At 39.6% G+C, this 18,388-nt stretch overlaps 1 protein-coding gene across 2 annotated transcripts in view; it reads right to left on the bottom strand.

Moving 5' to 3' along the window:
- The window catches only part of nup98 (nucleoporin 98 and 96 precursor), a 60,061-nt gene that overhangs the window by 10,412 nt on the left and 31,261 nt on the right, over window positions 1-18,388 (bottom strand). For both annotated transcript variants that reach the window (XM_012818512.3, XM_031586004.2), the window contains 7 exons: window positions 16,869-16,982; window positions 11,355-11,493; window positions 10,764-10,941; window positions 9,458-9,601; window positions 5,684-5,896; window positions 4,479-4,590; window positions 1,578-1,995 (listed from right to left, as the gene is read on the bottom strand). In XM_012818512.3, coding sequence (XP_012673966.1) covers window positions 1,578-1,995; window positions 4,479-4,590; window positions 5,684-5,896; window positions 9,458-9,601; window positions 10,764-10,941; window positions 11,355-11,493; window positions 16,869-16,982 — 1,318 coding nt within the window. The remainder of the gene's footprint in view (window positions 1-1,577; window positions 1,996-4,478; window positions 4,591-5,683; window positions 5,897-9,457; window positions 9,602-10,763; window positions 10,942-11,354; window positions 11,494-16,868; window positions 16,983-18,388) is intronic.

An 18,388-nucleotide genomic window follows, 5' to 3' on the forward strand; every position in this document is an offset into this window, starting at 1 on the left:
TCAAATATTTTCTCCTTACTTTTGGTGTTAGGATCAGATGTGTCACCACTCGTCTATATTGGCCATACAAGCACCCCTATTCCAGACACCAGGGAAATAGCCATCTTTTAGAACAAGATTGATTTAACAGGAAGTCAGAGAACTTCCTCTAATGATTTAGACAACATTTTTATAGTGGGAGCACATCCCCACCTCATGTTGACCTACTAACAGTCGATTAACTTCACCTAACCCTCAACACTGTCAAACCACTGAAAGAGAAGAACACACTGGCCCCATGATGCACTGACCAGACCAGTGCTACTACAGACCTAGAAAGAAAATGGTACTCCACCAAACTTGAGGTATTTCGCTTGGCCTAGATGGATAGCCTTATAAGTTATTAAAAAAAAGCACCTTCTGATGTTGAGAACCACATTCAAATACTTTTCCTAACCAAAACCTGGCTAAAACCAGATGAATTCCCTATAAATGAGTCCACCCCTGCAAGTCATGTTAACTGCCACATGCCCCGCAGCACAGGACGTGGAGGTGGAGTAGCTACAATTTCCCTCGCCAACCTATGTATTTGCCCAAGACCTACATTTAAATTGGCATCATTTGAAGTCCTCGTACTTCATCTTACACAATTTAAACTCGAAAAGCACCCATTCGAGAACTATGCATCAGTCACAGTGTCACGTACTATTTGTTAAGTCACAATGCCATGTATGTATTTCCAAGAAATACGCAAGAACAGGCTTTTAATGTCAGGAAACAAACCTTTATACTGAGCCAACAAGTATATAGTGAATGACACAACAATAGTGTATTGTGTCACTGGAAAGGAAAGGGAGATTCAAAAGATGGTGTGTAGGTAGCTCAAAATGCCTCAATTATGGAAGCTGCTCTAGTTTGTTGGCAGGATTTTAGGACAAAACAGAATGTATTATTTACACAGCAGCAACCGTAGAGTGTCTGACCGTTTTTCTTCATCTTTGTTAAATGAATGTCCAAATAAAGAGCAAAATCATGCTATCAAAGATGTGGTGGCGCTGCCTTTCTTCCAGCAAGATTTGAGCTAAAGGTAAAGATGGCTGACCTTAAGTTTAATATGGCATTTGAGTAGCACAAAAATACTCCTCATTAACTTATTTAAAATTCAATACAAAGTTGACAATAGGATATGCAATACAGTCAGGAAACTGGAACAACTTCAGTTAAATCAACTTCTAAAGAACATGTCACAATCAGGAATTTGATCATTTGATAAAATGTACGTGGCCAGTTCCACTGGAGTAAGTGCAACAAAACATGAGGTTTCAATTTTTACAGAGCTGTTATAACGCAGCTGTAATATGATCATTTCACCTTCCAGGCGATATTTGGGAATGTTATGGAAGTTTACTGGTTTGTTTTCCATGGCATTTAAAGCCAAAAACCAAGGCTAATGTTCTCTATAAACTATTACACTACATATGGTGGTTAGAGTGAATGACTCATTATCACAGGCCTTCCAAATATTTCATAGTTCAGCGTAGGCAGAATATATCGACTACCAGGTAAAAAAGAGGAGAAACAGAATATATGGCACTCACTTCCTGCTTGTGGTGGGTTTAGCGGAGAAGCTTTGGCCCATATTGTCAAGAAGGAGTTGTTCTTTTGTGTCCATGTTCAAGGCTCCCTGGGGGGCAGAGTGTGCCTCACCACTGTGTGCCAGCCTCCATCCAGGGCCCCAGCCCACGCGGAACGAGCGGCCGGCAAACAAGGCAGCGTCCATGAGCAGCCGGCATTTCCCCTGGGTCACCGAGTTTGCCAGAGGCACCGGGCCCCCAAGATGGCGCACTCCCACGGTGCGCATGGTGGCCTCCAGGACAGGTTGGGCATGAGGGAGGCAGTGGCTGGACAGAGGCATGTATGGATCGGGGCTCAGGAACGGCTTGCTCTGCTTTGGAGGCGGGACATTATACTGGGCTTCTTGGTGATAGGTCAGCAGGCCTTTGGTGTGGCTCAGTCCTGACAAAACAAAAGCACATGTGGAGATGGTCAACCAAACAGAATCCATCCAAATCAGTCAATATAATAGTTACAGCATTCCACTTTCAAATATCTATGCATTTTATGTATAGAAATATCGTTTCAAATATAGATTGTGTGACACATTTTCAATTAACATCCACCGAATAAGGTGCAAAATGAAAAGCTAATAGAGCAAAGACGTTCAAAGAATCCTCCATTTGCAGCAATCACCAAATTTGCATTCCATCTTGACAGCTTCTTCTGTCAATAGGTCTTAATTTGGAGCAGTGCTCTGGGACACTGTCTTGTTGTATAATAACCTTTGCTCCACGGGTGTGGATGAGAGTTTCTCTATCTATTTCCCAGTGAACCAGCAGCAGCACCAGAGCGCCCTCCTGACAACAACATGACCTCTGTTCTGCGTGACAGAAGGCATCAGGCACTTGTCCTTATGCACATCTTCATTTGGTCTGTGATCACACATGTTCTTCTCTGTGATCTTAACTCTTTTAAACTTGAACTCTGCACATTACACATGTTCCCAATAGTACTCCACCCAGTGTCTTTCTTCCTTTTAATTCCATTTTACTCCAATCTCAATTTGTGTGGGTACTATCAAAGTCCTCAATTCCAAATAAAATGGTCAAGCAGACCTTAAAAATAAAGATAGCTGGAATTCTTCAGCAGTTTTAACAGTTTTAATACAACATAAAGAACATTTGAACTGTCACTAAAATAACGCTAAAAAAGTAAATACAAATGTTAATGGTGGAAATAAACAGAAAGTTCCGGTGAGATTAAATGTCAGTTTGGCCTTTCCAGACTGGTGATTAGTTGTTTATAGTAGAGGGCAGGATTCCAGCTCCAGATGTTGTTTTTCGAGGACAAACACCCATCTCTACTGGTCCCGCATGTGCTTACCAACGTCGTTCCCTCGCTTATACTACAATTTCTGCATACTTTTGCACCTTTGTGCTTGCTCCAGGGGCTCTGCTATATAAATCAAATGGAATTGAATACTTTAGTTTCTTTCTTTCAAAGGCTTCCTGAACCACATAAAGTAAACAGTGCGCTTGCACTAACTACCAATACAATACCAAGTCCCGTAACAGTCACAACAATACACTGTTGGACTTGTAGTTGCCTTCCGACATCAGCCAGCATCTCCAATCCCACACTTAACCCCAGTTGCAAGTACTCTGCTTATTTTTTCCACTTCTCCGACAGGTCTGACGGGTAAAGTGTGAGTGGCTCTCTCTCTCTCTCTCTCTCTCTCTCTCTCTCTCTCTCACCCCCGTTCACATATGAATCCCATTAATACAATCAGGGGAAAACAACATGGAATAGGTTACAATTCCTCATTTACCCTCAGTCTTCCATAATGATAATGTGTCATGGACTCCCACCGACTGTTATGAATGGAATACTATGGAGCGTGAACCTCTGTGACTCGTGAGAGGTTCATACAGGGTCAAAGAGCGTGAACCTCTGTGACTCGTGAGAGATACATACAGGGTCAAAGAGCGTGACCTCTGACTCGTGAGAGGTACATACAGGGTCAAAGAGCATGAACCTCTGAGAGATACATACAGGGTTAAAGAGCGTGACCTCTGTGACTCGTGAGAGGTAAATACAGGGTCAAAGAGCATGAACCTCTGTGACTCGTGAGAGGTTCATACAGGGTCAAAGAGCGTGAACCTCTGTGACTTGTGAGAGGTACATACATGTTAATTCAATGGTTTTGATTCCCACTTCAAGTGTGTATAAGGTAGCCTACTAACATGTTAATTCAATGGTTTTGATTCCCACTTCAAGTGTGTATAAGGTAGCCTACTAACTCGCCAGAGGACTGATTAACAATTAGGCTTAAACGTTTAGCGTCCATTTCCCACATGACACCAGGAAGCCTATAAGTGTGTGTGTGTGTGTGTGTGTGTGTGTGTGTGTGTGTGTGTGTGTGTGTGTGTGTGTGTGTGTGTGTATGTGTGCAGGCAGAGTGTAGTATTTTTGCTTGTACCCCTACCTATCCCTACTTCATACGACTACTTCATAAACTACATGGCATTCAGTTTTACATGACGTAGCGTTGAATATACGGCGTTAATACACGACTGTTTTGTAAGATTACATAAATACTGTAATGCGGTTTATACACTGTGCAGTTAATAGTGGGGAAAATACAGTATGTGACTTGACTGGATATGAAATGAATATGCGTTGACTATCTGACCATGTGACTACTGTGCTAGTAGAATTTTAAGGTATATGTGATTCCAACCCAATTTGTGCGAGTGGGATGACATGTTATTCATATTATTCACATTTCACACAACATTTTAATCTGCATGAGTCTCCTATTTTGGTACGTGTAACTAGGTAGTCAAAATAAATAATTGAATTGTGAATGAAGACCACTAGTGTAACTCCAGCCCAAGTCTATATGCAGTACAGAAACTGGGCAGAGGTAGACAAGCGCTCACCATATCGCCTTTCCAGAGATTGAAGAGAGGACATCTGAAGATCGGACACTTCCTGTTGATATTGGTCTCCGTCATCCTCATCATCCCCGACAAACAAAGAAGCCTTCATGATCTGTTTGTTAAAAAAATAAAAAATGAGAACAATTAGAACGTCCCAGTCATGCTGTATAATACGATTAACTGTCCACCAACAATGGTAAGACACATTTATATTATTACTTTCTATTGAATGCTCAAGAAAGGCCCATATTCACAAAAGTGAAGACTTTCAGGATTCAATACTCTAATGGACTAAGGTTATGAATGTTTTTGGATTGAAATCAAATGGATTCAATTTGTGGTCAATCTGTTTTGGATCTTAAAGCATCGCAAATGTATGGCGTTGCAAGTGTGCATGGTCCCCGCAGTGAGGCATGGCACTGGAAAAGGTGTTTTCACAAAGGCACTGTATAACTTCTAGGCACTTGTATAACGGTAGTACCCTCTCTCCACACCCTGGAGCATCATGCACTTTTTCCAACATGACAATACCCCGGACATTCTTCTAAGGCCACAAATGCATTCTTCAAAAAGGTGAAAGTACTGCAGTGGCCAAGTATATCACATGATTTCAACCCTGTTGAGCTCCTCTTCAGGGGGATCGAACTCCCGGCCCGCAGGCCAGATCCGGGCCAGATCCGGCCCGCCAAGTGATTTCAAAATGTACCAAGCTAGCAACTAGGCTACTGTAAACTAACACTGTCTACGGCAGGTGAGTTTATGAAGATTGTGTTAAAATGTGGTGATTAAAAAGATAGCATTAGCCATACTTAGCCATGTCAAGCATAAAAGTGTTATTTCAAGCATAAATCATTACTTACACTTAAATTACAACAGCCCTAAGTCTTATTTGAAAGCAAGGCAATATATAAATGAAAACCAGATTAAATAAATAAATAAATAAATAAATACAAATAAAAGACCTTTGACATCTTTTTCACCCATACCAACAACCTGAAACACTGTCAAATAGACATAAACTTGACGTCACACCGTAGAATCACACCGGTGCACATTCCATTGGCGCTCAGAACAGAGCAAGTACCAAGAAATTACAATTACTAAATAAAAGAATGCAATGACCAAATGAGAATTGACATTATGATAAGTAAAATCTTGGTGTTGCCATGAAATGTATCAATGTGTGCATGCAGGTTAATTAGTACCTGAAGCGTGTGGGGGTTGATGCCCAGAGAAGAGGGGATATGACTTGAAGCGGACACAAGAGAGTCAGGTTCAGGCAGCTGCTGCTCCAATGCAACAGGACTTCCAAAATCCCCCTCTTCCAAAAGGCCATCTACAGTGGGCTCCTGGGTGATGTCGGCCATGTCACTGTCCATCTCCGACACATGGCCCAGCAGCTCAGGTAAAACCATCTTCTGTGAAAGAGAGCAAGATCTTATTCAATAAGCATCATGGACATATTAAGAGTCAAATGTATGCATCCAAAAAGAGTTTTAGATTGGTCAACTAGGCAAATCCTGTCTGTCTGTCATAATTAAAATAATAATAATAATAATAATAAACCAATCTCTGTGGGTAGCATATCATATGGCCAGCTGTATCAGGCACAGCAACTAAGTGGCTACATGCAGACGGTTTTTTATTTCTCTTTATTTTCATTACAATAAAATCGCCTTTTATGGCTATATAAAAAAAAAAAAAAAAAAAAAAAAAATCACAAAAACTTTAGCTTTGCCTTGTAACTTACAAAGACATTCCGAGTAGACACTCAAATTATTTCAGGCATTTTAACATTTCTGTCGATGCAGTAAATATCGGTAGGCTATCAATATATCATTATGCCATAACACAAACTCTCTCATTAGCTGTATTTCGCAACCAATTATATTGGATCTAAACAAGTCATTTCATAAACGCGATCCCATTGAGGATGATTTTTGTGATGGGTGTTTTAAACAAGCTATGTTTCGATAGCTTATCAGCTCCACAACTCAAATATACCTCCCTAAGCTGAAGTTAGACAAACGTTTTTTCTCTCTGAAGTGATGCACAGTACATAGCCTCCACTTCAGAGTACTGTTTTACATCTGCTCTGTTGGTTGGCATTGCATATTATGAAACTGGATGAGATGCTACTCTATTCTACTCTTAGTATAATTAAAATACCGTATTTCCTCACATAGTGACCAGGGCCTTTATTTACCTCAGCAACAGAAGGTTATGAGGCCTTTATCTCCAATTCCCTCTGTTACTGCATTACGCTGTATGTCTATGGAACTGATATCCAAGTTAACGATAGCCAACAGCATATAAACTTCTTTGTCACCATCATGTAGCTAACCGAAGTTCAACTGCTAACTAGCGTTACACTAACTCAGGCAGCAAGCTAGATAATTAAGTCAACTACAAACTTGGGATAAGTTACCCTAACGTTGCACCAATTTGACAAACTTAGTTGCAGTTGTGTTCAGGTTGTACTTAGGATATCATCCAAAAAAAACATGAAGTGGGCTCCTAGGGGATGAAGAAGGGATCACCATCTTTGGACATTAGAAAACCATGGGGAATGCTCTGCAATCCAGTCTGTCTGCTTACATTACAGTAATTGTTGGTGGGAGTATTGATTTTCCGGAAACTCACTTGCACTGAAGGAATTTTATTTCAAATGCAGCTACTGCCATCTATTGGCACTTGACCATTACTACAAATTACAGTTGCCTGAGACATTAGCACACATACCGGTACACCCACATTGACAAATACGTGGGACAATAATACTTTAGATGAGTACCCTCAATACAGAAGTGTTGAAAATGGCATGATTATATTGTTACATTTATTGAATTAAAGCACCAGGAGTTAATCCACCCTTGTTTTGCCTCCAACCTACATTGGTTTGTTTTGACCAGGTTCCCAAGTAGCAAACACTTGTGTACACAATTTTTCGGAGCTCAAAATGTCATTTTTACAGTATATCACACTAGGGCCAATGATTTTCCGTGATAACGGAATTCACGGAATGTACCCTTTGAAACGGAATTGCAACTTTCAGACGGAAACATCTTTTTGTGCATACAAATCCCCTGTATTTTGGGCTGCAAGGCTGTATTTCTTTCAAATAAACACAACAACGATTGCAACGATGAACAAACATTAATTAAAGAACAAAACCACAGAGAAAATGTCACGTCTGCGCTGAACTCTGCTACAGCCACGCCCCCCTTTTCAACGGTTGACCCACACACCTCCGCTAAAGCCACATTCAGTCACATTCACTCGCTCGTCTTCCCAATCGCATTTAAAACAAAAAATGTTTAGTCTTCTGTTCTGTTGATGGCTGGCAAACAACAATCTAAGGGCGGCACATATTATTCACTCACTTTAAGCCATCAATCTACCTCAGGGTGAACAAAATGAGCTGAAACGGAAAAAAAACCGGATTCACCAAATGTTAACGGAAAATGCATTTTTTTTTAAACAGAAAATCATTCCCATCACACATAGACTTTTGAAAATTGTTGATTTAGCCAAAAACTTAAAATAATCCTTATAATAATAATTATTCTCTGAGATTAATGTTACTGATTTTCTGCTAAATAATAGGGTGTGTAGCACTTTGAGATTATTGGACCTCATTCTTGAACATTTTCTTAAGTGTCTTCTTAAATAACTTACGAACTTCGAAAGACCAACCTAAGAAAATATCTCCGCCGGATTCATGAACGCCTGGAAATATGTTCTTAAACCGCCAAAGTGTTCTTAGCTGTGCACCGATTCTTAAATCGAACGAGCGTTCTCGTACACCTGAATTTGTATACAGAAACGCCCCGCCAACTCCTTATGAGGGCAAACATGTAACCATCACGTCTACAGCCCGTATGCCTAGTGCATTCTGGGTAATGCAGTTTACTTAATCTGCACATAACAACACACGGTCCAGTAAACGCAGACTTAACTTCACCGGTGCAGAGGTGGAGGTACTGTTGTAGAATGTAGATGTGTCCATTCTATTCCACTATGGACATATCCACGCGATTGAGTTTAGTGCTTTTATTTATGTATTCACTGCCATTTGCAGTGTTCGTTTAGTGCTTTTAGGATTTTTTAGGACATCACGATGCCTCGTAGAATCATGACTATAAATGTGAAACGTAATTGTTAATGATACAAATATTTGTCGTATTTATTATCATTTTAATGATTTAAATCCGAGGACGTCTGTAGAATTGATGTGAACGCAATCACCAACGATTTCTCCCAAATGCATGTGACTCTACCTCAAAGGTGCCTGACTGAGGCCTCAGACTCAAGAAGGTTAACAACGTCTGTCAATTCCTCAAGAGGCCAGAACCTTTGCATACAACTATAAGTGGCTTTCAAACATGGAATGTGTCATTAGGGCTGTATGTTTTCCAAAAGTAAAGTTTGAACAAACCTATGAATCGCAAATGAAATAAAACGCAGTTGTCCACATTATTGTGATTTAGAAAGTAGCTGGTGTTCTCAGAAATTGTGCACTTAGCAACACTATCTAAAAGAGTAAACGTCTCCATGACAACAATGCATTGTTTAAAATGTGAATAGTAGGTTATCCGGCGACACTGTTTATCCCCCGCCATTAACAATTCATTGATCAAGAGAAAATGTATTTTAAAAACAGAAAACATTACACGATGAACCATGTTGGGACAGGTGTGACTTGCCGTTCGAACCAGTTATAGTTCCAGTCTTATATGTTTATTTTTTCCATACATTCAAATAAATGATCGCATTTTGAATAAAAACTGACATGCGTGTATTCTACCAATGAGTAGAGGGGGACCGGAAGATAGTATTTATGATTTGGTTGAAATATATAAAGTACTTTGGTTGACGTTTGTTCTGGCAGTTTGTTGTTGCAGACCAGATATAGAGCAATTACCAGACATCACTAATATTGCAGGCTCCAGTTATTAAGAGCGCCACTGGCCAACTACCTGTGACTGCCCCAGTGGTTGAGAGTTTGGGGGCGCAGGCTGCAGACCTGGAGCTGGAGGCCCAGTCTTTACTTTCTTTAAATCGCTCTTAATTTCTTCTTCCTCGTCCGAGTCCTGTAACCCATACTTGGAAAAGTGAGCGACCTGCAACAAAAAGATGAGGGAATCTATTGTAAATTAATAATTTAATAATAATAGTAATTAATAAATAATTTGTCAAGACACAGAATTAGGCAACAAACAGAGACAGTCTACTTAACAGCATCAAATGCAGACCAAACATTTGGAAACATTTATCAAATATTTAATAATAGAAGAAGCCTAAAATATGCCTTCTTTTCTTTGCTGTTTGTTCAACTACTGCACATCAAAGCACATGCCACCGCATACAATTGTTAACCAAAGTTCACTTTGAGAGCTTCCTCCACCAGTAAAAAATGGTTAGATCTGGAAATCATTCCCTGATTCAGATTGCAAAATGGCTCCAGGAATAATCAATCAAATAGAAGCAAGTGAAAAGCAAGATATAAAAATACTTGTATACTTTATATCATTTTTATATACTATATATAATGTTTATATACTAAGTCCAACATCCTGCTGTTAAGTTTGACAGAAGAACAATTCCTATAGGCCCTCACAAAACATGTAACCCTTCCTTTTCATGTGATTGATGCATGATGTAATGTGGGTAAAAAGTCCATAGTTCTGAAAAGTAGTGCCATTGCCATCATCCATAGAAGCTGGTTACACCAGTGGCACCAGGATATAATGTTTGTCTCGAGCTTTGTTATGTGCTCTGTCTGTCAGACTCAAGCATCTTTATAAGGCTTTCTGGGGATACAGTCCAATGACGAAATAAACACTGTACATAAATTATTGTACATAATATAATTAAATAAAATTTTATTTATATAGCGCCATAACAATACAATTGTCTCAAGGCGCTTTACAGAGCCCAGAGCCTATATTATGAGATGTATTATGTATGCAATAAAATGCTGCCCAAACAAGACACTAGTATTTTAAGTTCTGCTCTTTCTTCTGATATATGTTCCATGTCAAAGCAATAAGGACATGAGGAATAATTAATTTAAGACAAATGGGGTTTGGAGCTGGATGCAAAGATGGAAGTGGTTTTGAATTTACATGAATTAACTCGTTGAGGCAATGAGTACTTTGCCAAGAAGGGGTGTAAAACATCTCCATAGAATGTTCACAATATTACATATATACCTTTAATAATCATAAACACTGAATATTAACATTCAACTTCATCAGGACATAGCTACCAATGCACGCATACCTCAAACACCCAAGATCCCGTCTCTGGTCGGTACTCAAGGAAGCGGGCGCCTTGTTTCCGGGATGCCGTCTCCAGTCTCCCCTCATAGTTCATGTCAACCAATCGATCAGGGCTTCTTATCTGGCTACAAGTGGTCTTGTCATTTGGCCATACTCCATCAAGCGTCACCTCAGCTCGTCTAGTTACAGATCACAAGTGAGGCAAGAGACAAATAGAAAGGAATAAGTATACAAATAGAAAGGAAGCTCAAATATATAAGTATACAAGATGAAAAGAAGCTCAGCCTTGGTTTGAACAATGTGGTTACTGTCCAAGGCTAAATTCTTCTGATCAAATCTATTCAAGGGTTCCTAAATACATGCCACATTTCATGTCAATTCACAGAATCTTTCAACATTAATTATGCATATCTATAATAGCTGTATTTTACCTACATATTTGTATCACTGTAATAATCCATGATTTTACTTGGAATAGGGTACTTCATATTGTTATTCGCTTCGGTTGCTTATATTTTCTCATGATTGTTTTTATGTCTCTGTTTTGTAAGTCGCTTCAAAGAAAAGTGTCTCCAAAATAGCTTAACCTTACCTGTTAAGGCCTTCCCCCACTGGAGGTTTGGTCATGTCATCAGGATAGATAATGATTTCCTTTCGTCTAAAATGCACGATGTCATCCAGATTCATATTGGTCAGATTGACTACACCAGGGAAGAACACGGAGCCGTAGCCTGAAACAAACAAACATTAACGTAAACAAAGCAAAGCGTTTATGCACACATGCATTTCTGGATTATTTTGTGGCAAAAGAAACCAATTCAAATACCAGCATGAATTCAATTACAACAATTTAGCCTCAACTAGCGATGCCATTATGAATGAGCCTACAAAATGTAATCAAGATTGACCATTATGGCTTATATTGACTGCTGAAATTTGATCGGCCATTAATGGCCATTTTGTTGAGCAATCCGAGGGGAACTGAAGGAGATGTGGGCAAATGTAGCATACCAAATTTATAAATGTTATCTTGAGTTCTTGAGATGTCGAAATGTGTCAGTTGCAGCGCCGTAGGCATGGAATTTGAAGACGTGAAGACGAAAATGTGGCGTCTTTCATCAGCATTATGGCACACCAAAGTCCATAACAATTAATAAAAGGGACTCATGCAAGTTTGTGTCCCTGCCTTTTTTGCAAAATTCAGGGGTTAAAGCAAAAAAAAATCCTGAGCCTGAACTTTTGGGTGTGTGGGTGAATGGGAGGGGGGGGGGGGGGGGGGGGGCATCGTCCCGTGGCGTGGACACATTCGCAAACAAAAAAACAAACAAACAAACAAAAAAACATTTAGAAATGAATGATTGCAGATTATGGTGAGACTTTTGAAACTGCAATCCCAAGAAAGGTCAGCAATACTACTCCACCTCACTACAATATGGTACTAACACATGTAGCATTTACGATTTCTTTTGATATCAAGTTTTGCTGCTAAGCTTCGTCCTTGAAAGGTTACAAGATGACCTACAATCCCAAGGTGACATGTTATAAGGGTATGTGAAATTCAGTCAGTGGAAGAAGATTTGATTTGGAAGCATTTAATTGAGGATATATGAAAAAGGACAGCGATTCACTTTTTAAACCGTTGAACTGTAGATAATAATGTAGTTTTATATTGCAACATTTCCATAATTACTTTGTTCAAAAGAAATAATCGTAAATTAAATACTAGGAAATTAATAGAAAATATATCAATAAAATAAAAAACATTAAAATGTTACAAGAACTGGTAACTTAAATGTTGTGAAATAAATACAAAACAGGACTTTGTCCATGTTCTTGTTGGTGGCTTCGCCGTTTTTTTAACTTTTCCGAAATACGTCTTTTAATCTCTGGTGTTATGCCGTGTGTGTTAAAATAGCTGGCATGCTGATTGGATATCGACAGTTTAGTCAAAGCAATTGTCTTCAGCTATTTTTTGGCATAAATTCACCACGGGTTGGGCGGGCCTGAAAGACAGATCTTGCTATGCGATGAACGTGCACACGCGTATTTTCAGGTCACACACACGTTATTGATGCTGGTACATCAGCTGTGGTTGTTGCTCCCGGTAACGGCGTTGTGTGTTGGAGAGCACAAACGGCTGCTCTATGAGCAGAGTCTAACTCATGACTAGGGATGGGTATCGTTTGGTTTTTATCCGATACCGGTACATAACCGATACTTTTAAAACGATACCGGTGCCTAAACGGTGCCGGAACCGATACTTTTATAAAAAAATAAAAAAATGTTTACGATTGACGACATTTAAGAAAGGCTTTATTGCCAAATATATGAACTGTTTAAAGTAGATTATATATATAAATAAATACAAAACACCTTTTAACTTAAAACTTAAATAATATATGAACTGTTAACAAAAGTTTAGACTATACTTAAATAAATACAAAACACACACACACACTCTGTACACACACTACAGCTTCAATACTTCAGCAATTCTTTTGTTCAATTCAATTTTTTTTCTTCAAATTGAACAATATATTAACTGTTTAAAGTATATTATAAATATAAATACATACAAAACACTTGGCTTCAAACTTTTTAACTTCAAACTATGAACATTATATTAACTGTAAACAACAGTTTATAGTATACTTAAATAAATATAAATAAATACAAAAAACAGCTTCAAACTTCTTTTGCAAAAATATGAGCATATTTGCCTTTGGAGTCAAAAATGTATTATTTTGTTTGCATTTATTTCATGAAATTTCAGCATTTTATGATTTGTTTATACCCATCTTTTCTAGCTTGTTTATAGTTAATCTTGTTACTTGAACACACTGAGTACGAGAAAATGTGTACTGCCCCTTTAAGAGACTACCGTAGGTTAAGTATAGCTGTCATCTCCGTTTATTTTTCAGTCTTCGGTTGCTGAACTGCCGTTGACTCTTTGCCTTCTCTCCACTCTTTTCACGCAATTGTTTTGTTGCATTTGCTGCACGTCGCGATGTTTGAATATTTTGGTGCGAAATACAGCCACACTTTTGACCGTTTACCTTTCGGTATTTTCTCTGTTAAAAGGTTGATGGCTAGTTCTGTTTGTGCTTGCTCTGTGAAATGCTGCATGCTCTTCACTGTCATAAGACTGTTGCTATGAAAACACCAATGAGCGTGAGCGACACAGGACAAAGTTTACATTGGGAGCTGGGGCAGTTTTACATGTGCCCCGCGGAATCTGCCTAGCAACCGTTTTCAATTGGCTCAGGCACCGAAATGAAGCACCGAAATCTGCGTTGCATTTCGGTCCGGGTAGGTACCGGTTGTATTGGAACCGGTTCCATATTGGTACCGGTTCTCGGTACCCAACCCTACTCATGACGTGGAAGCACTTTTTTCCGGGTCGTTGCATATAGTATCTTTTTGAGCACAAAGTGCAGAAGCAAGCACCTGCTTCTCTTAACTTCTTAGTTACACCAGCTACCAAAAGGCTTACTGTCCTTCCCTATCTCTTCTATCCATGCCCAGCGCCATTTATTTTTCAATCCTTTATGAACTAGGAGGGCATCTTCCCCAGGATTCATGAACTTACTCTCCATCCTACTCTCCTTCGGTGACATCTCTACTCGGGCATCTACGCAGCATAGGCAGAGCGATAGAGAAAAGTCGGTGTTTGAAGCACATTTTCCCAAGACCCGCCCCAATCTACTTCTGATTGGCTAATAATGTTATTTTGAGAGCGGGAGAGTTGTTCTCCTTTCATTTCATTGGCAGACGAACTCATAAACTCGAAAGTGATGGTGATGATATCGAGACGTGTTTTTTTTTAAAAAAAAAATTTATAAGACTTTTTTTCAAACGCCGCACGCCAAACGCCGGTGCCGGAATACTTTAATCCCTGAAAATTGAAACGGTGGGAAACTTTGGGGCTGGAAATTGGCAGTTCTAGGCCCATTAGATTTGGGAAATCATAAGGAACCAGTGGAAAGACGTAGTTTTGTTCTAACCCATGCGGTTGATGAGAGATGAGCCAAAATGTGAATGTGTGTATTACTGTACCTTCTTCCTGTGTGTTTCACATTTGGTACATAGATTTTATGTGCCACAACAAATGAGCCTATCAAGTTTCATGAAGATCAGCTATTCACACTAGAAATGTAGGCAAATAGGCCAAGTACACCAAATGTCAGATTGTTAGCCTAAGCAGTTCTAAGAGATATTGAAATGTGGCAGTTGTAACCTTTACAATCAGAAGATATTGACAGTAGTGTCATTATAGGCCATGTCTTCAAATTTGATTGACGCATAACTTTGAAGGAATTTTGATCTGGCAATCCGTTTGTCATTTAAAATTGAAAAAAGAAAACTGTCTGATAGTGAACAGAATAAAAGATATACAGCAGCGATGAGGGGGCCAAGCAGCCTAGCAGGGCGTGGTCAAACGTAATGCCATCATCTTTAGGGCGTGGTCAAACGTAATGCCATCATCTCTAGGGTGTGGTCAAACTCAATGCCATCATCTTTAGGGCGTGGTCAAACTCAATGCCATCATCTCTAGGGCGTGGTCAAACTCAATGCCATCATCTCTAGGGCGTGGTCAAACTCAATGCCATCATCTCTAGGGCGTGGTCAAACTCAATGCCATCATCTCTAGGGCGTGGTCAAACTTAATGCCATCATCTTTAGGGCATGGTCAAACGTAATGCCATCATCTTTAGGGCATGGTCAAACGTAATGCCACCATCTCTAGGGCGTGGCCGTAAGCTCTACCATCAGGTTTTAGAACAGTTTACCAAAGACTGGCTGAGATAATTTCTTGTGTTACAGCTTTGCCACCAATTTAAATCAGCCGTCCTGGAAAAATGCTTTTGAAAATCAAGAATCCAACACAATAACCTTTAGTGAGTCCTGGTCTGAAGATCATGTTTGCCTAATTTTATGAACAAATGCCCATGTTTGCTTATTGAAGTGCTCCCTAATGGTGAAATGGCATAAGTTATTTTGGACGTTATAAGAAGAGACAAAATCACTGACAAGAAAATGAATGGGGGAAATAGGAGGGAAGTCATAATGCTAAACATGGCAGATTTGGAACTGGAAGTCCTGCCCTGCATTATAAAGAGCCAATCACATTGTTGGAAACCCATCTGTTTATTTCCACTGTTGCCACGCCACAAAATTTGGTGCATGCGCACTGAGCAAGTCAACAAGAAGAATAATGTCCTTTTTTTTTTTTTACTTATTTGAGAGGTTGGGGAAACAAAGTTCACACCATTTAAGTCAGATTTAAAACGCGCGGTCAGGTGATGTACTTTTAATATCCGTTTGACCATCCTATGTGAAGTTATCGGTCTCTCCCCATTCATTTAGATAGGAACCTGATCTTGTTTTGCCGGAAATAGCTGCCCTGAACTGTTGCCAAGATGTCAAGTGGCGAGGCGAGACTTGCCTGTAAGGACTTTGCTTTCATCTAACTACCAAGTTCGGTGTCGATACATCAAGGAATTGACTGTTTCCTGTTTTGAGGTTTTTCCAAAAAAATACGATTTCAGAACAGGAAATACGATCTCAGAACGGAACATTAGCATCACAAAAGGTTTGATTTGAAATAACAATCATTTTTTTAGACCAAAGACATGAAGAGTAATGACTACAATTAGGGTTTTCCTTATTATTGCGCCCTAGTGGTCAAATGAGGCAATATTCTCCCTACTTCCCGAGGCAGGATCTTTAGTTAGTTCACCAAGTGTAGATACATCAAGACGTTGCTGAGATATGTGCTGGAACAAATTTGGTGACGTTTGGACAACGTTTTTTTTATTCCGCAGATTTGTATTATGTTGGTGGAAAGTCATTATGTTTTTAGGTGGAAGAGTGGGCCGGAAGGTTCCGCCAAAGACGGAAGAAACGGGGACGCAGTTCATTACACTACCAAGCTCAGGGTGAAAACTTAGCTTAACGTCTGGTAATAGTGGATTGATTCGGTTGGTTTACTATTAATGTAAGGCCAGCAAAGAGGTGTGTAATCAACGTCTGCAAACTAAATTCTGTTATTTTTATATCATTTAAATTGTATTATTTTAAAGTGCAGATTGCATTTTATTCTTACCTTTCCTTCCAATGGTAAAATTCTCCACCACACACTCGCTATTCTCATTGAGCATCCTGCTGAGCTCCTCCATAGATGGGATAGTGTAGTAGCCCACACGGCAGAGGACTACCCCTGGAGGAAGAAAAAGATTACAAAAGAAATAGCAGCTATTTAGAATCCCCCCCCCCCCCCCCCCCCCCCCCCAACAACTTATTTGCTTTCAATGTCTATTTCAAAGACATTGGCCCTCATTCTCGAACATTTTCTGAAGTTTCTTCTGAAATGTTTCTTACGGGCTTCGGAAAAACAACGTAAGCAAAAGACATCCGCCAAATTCATGCACGCTTGAAAATGCGGTCCTACGCAGCAGAAGTTTTCTGGGCTGTGCTCCCCCGGAAGAGTTTTCTTAAATTGAAAGCGCGTTCTCGTGCTCCTGAATTTGCATACATACACGCCCTGCCAGCTCCTTATAAGGGCACGCAACCGTAGTGACGTGTGCAGTCGGAATCGACCGAATCTACACGAAAGCAACTCGTAAACGAGTCATGTCAAAGCGGTTTCGTGTACATTACATTTAGTCATTTAGCAGACACTTTTGTCCAAAGCGACGTACAAGGGATAGAACAGTCAAGCTACGAGCAATAGAGACCTAGTGTAACAATAAATACGACTTTACATAAGAAATAGAAAAACGAAATAGGAAATAAAAACGAAGTGCAGGAATGTAACTGCTATAAGTGCAAGTTAAGCACTAGTCGAAGTGCCAGTTAGGAAGGGAGGTGCTCTCTGAAGAGTTGGGTCTTCAAAAGCTTCTTAAAGGTAGAGAGGGACGCGCCTGCTCTGGTAGTGCTAGGCAGTTCGTTCCACCAACGTGGAACTACTTGAAAATTCTGGATTGCCGTACTTGCACAGACGGCAGTGCCAAACGACGCTCACTAGACGAGTGCAGCATTCCGGTGTAGTCCTTTTATTTATTTTATGACATCACGGTGCCTCGTAGAATCATGACTATAGGCCTACATGTGAAACGTAATTGTTAATGATACTTTAATCCGAGGATCTGTAGAGTTGATGTGAACGCAATCACCAACGATTTCTCACAAATTCATTAACACGGAGAGTTTTCTTAAATGCGATTCCTCAAAAAACCACAAGATGGCCAACGGGGCCATCTTGTGGTTTTTTAAGGAATCGCATTTGAGAAAACTCTGGCCGAGTTACGACTGCTATTTCGAGTTCGGAAAGTCTTCTGAAGTTCAGAGCAAATCCCAGATGAGAAAACTTTCATGAATGCCGAATGTTGTCCTAAATCCAATTCCTCTTAAATTCCTCTTAAATTCTTCTTAACTGCGTTCGAGAATGAGGCCCATTCTTTTTATCTATTCTATTCTAAAATTTTGGTCAATTTCAGTGATGACGGGAATATGGAAACGGCATGTATATCAACAGAAAAAACTCACTATATGAATCATTAAAAAAAGAAAAACATACCGAACAATTCCAGTCATTTTAATACATTTCTAGACCTTGAATATCAA

Source organism: Clupea harengus, chromosome 19 (assembly GCF_900700415.2).
Source record: "Clupea harengus chromosome 19, Ch_v2.0.2, whole genome shotgun sequence".
In the NCBI taxonomy this organism is placed as follows: domain Eukaryota; kingdom Metazoa; phylum Chordata; class Actinopteri; order Clupeiformes; family Clupeidae; genus Clupea; species Clupea harengus.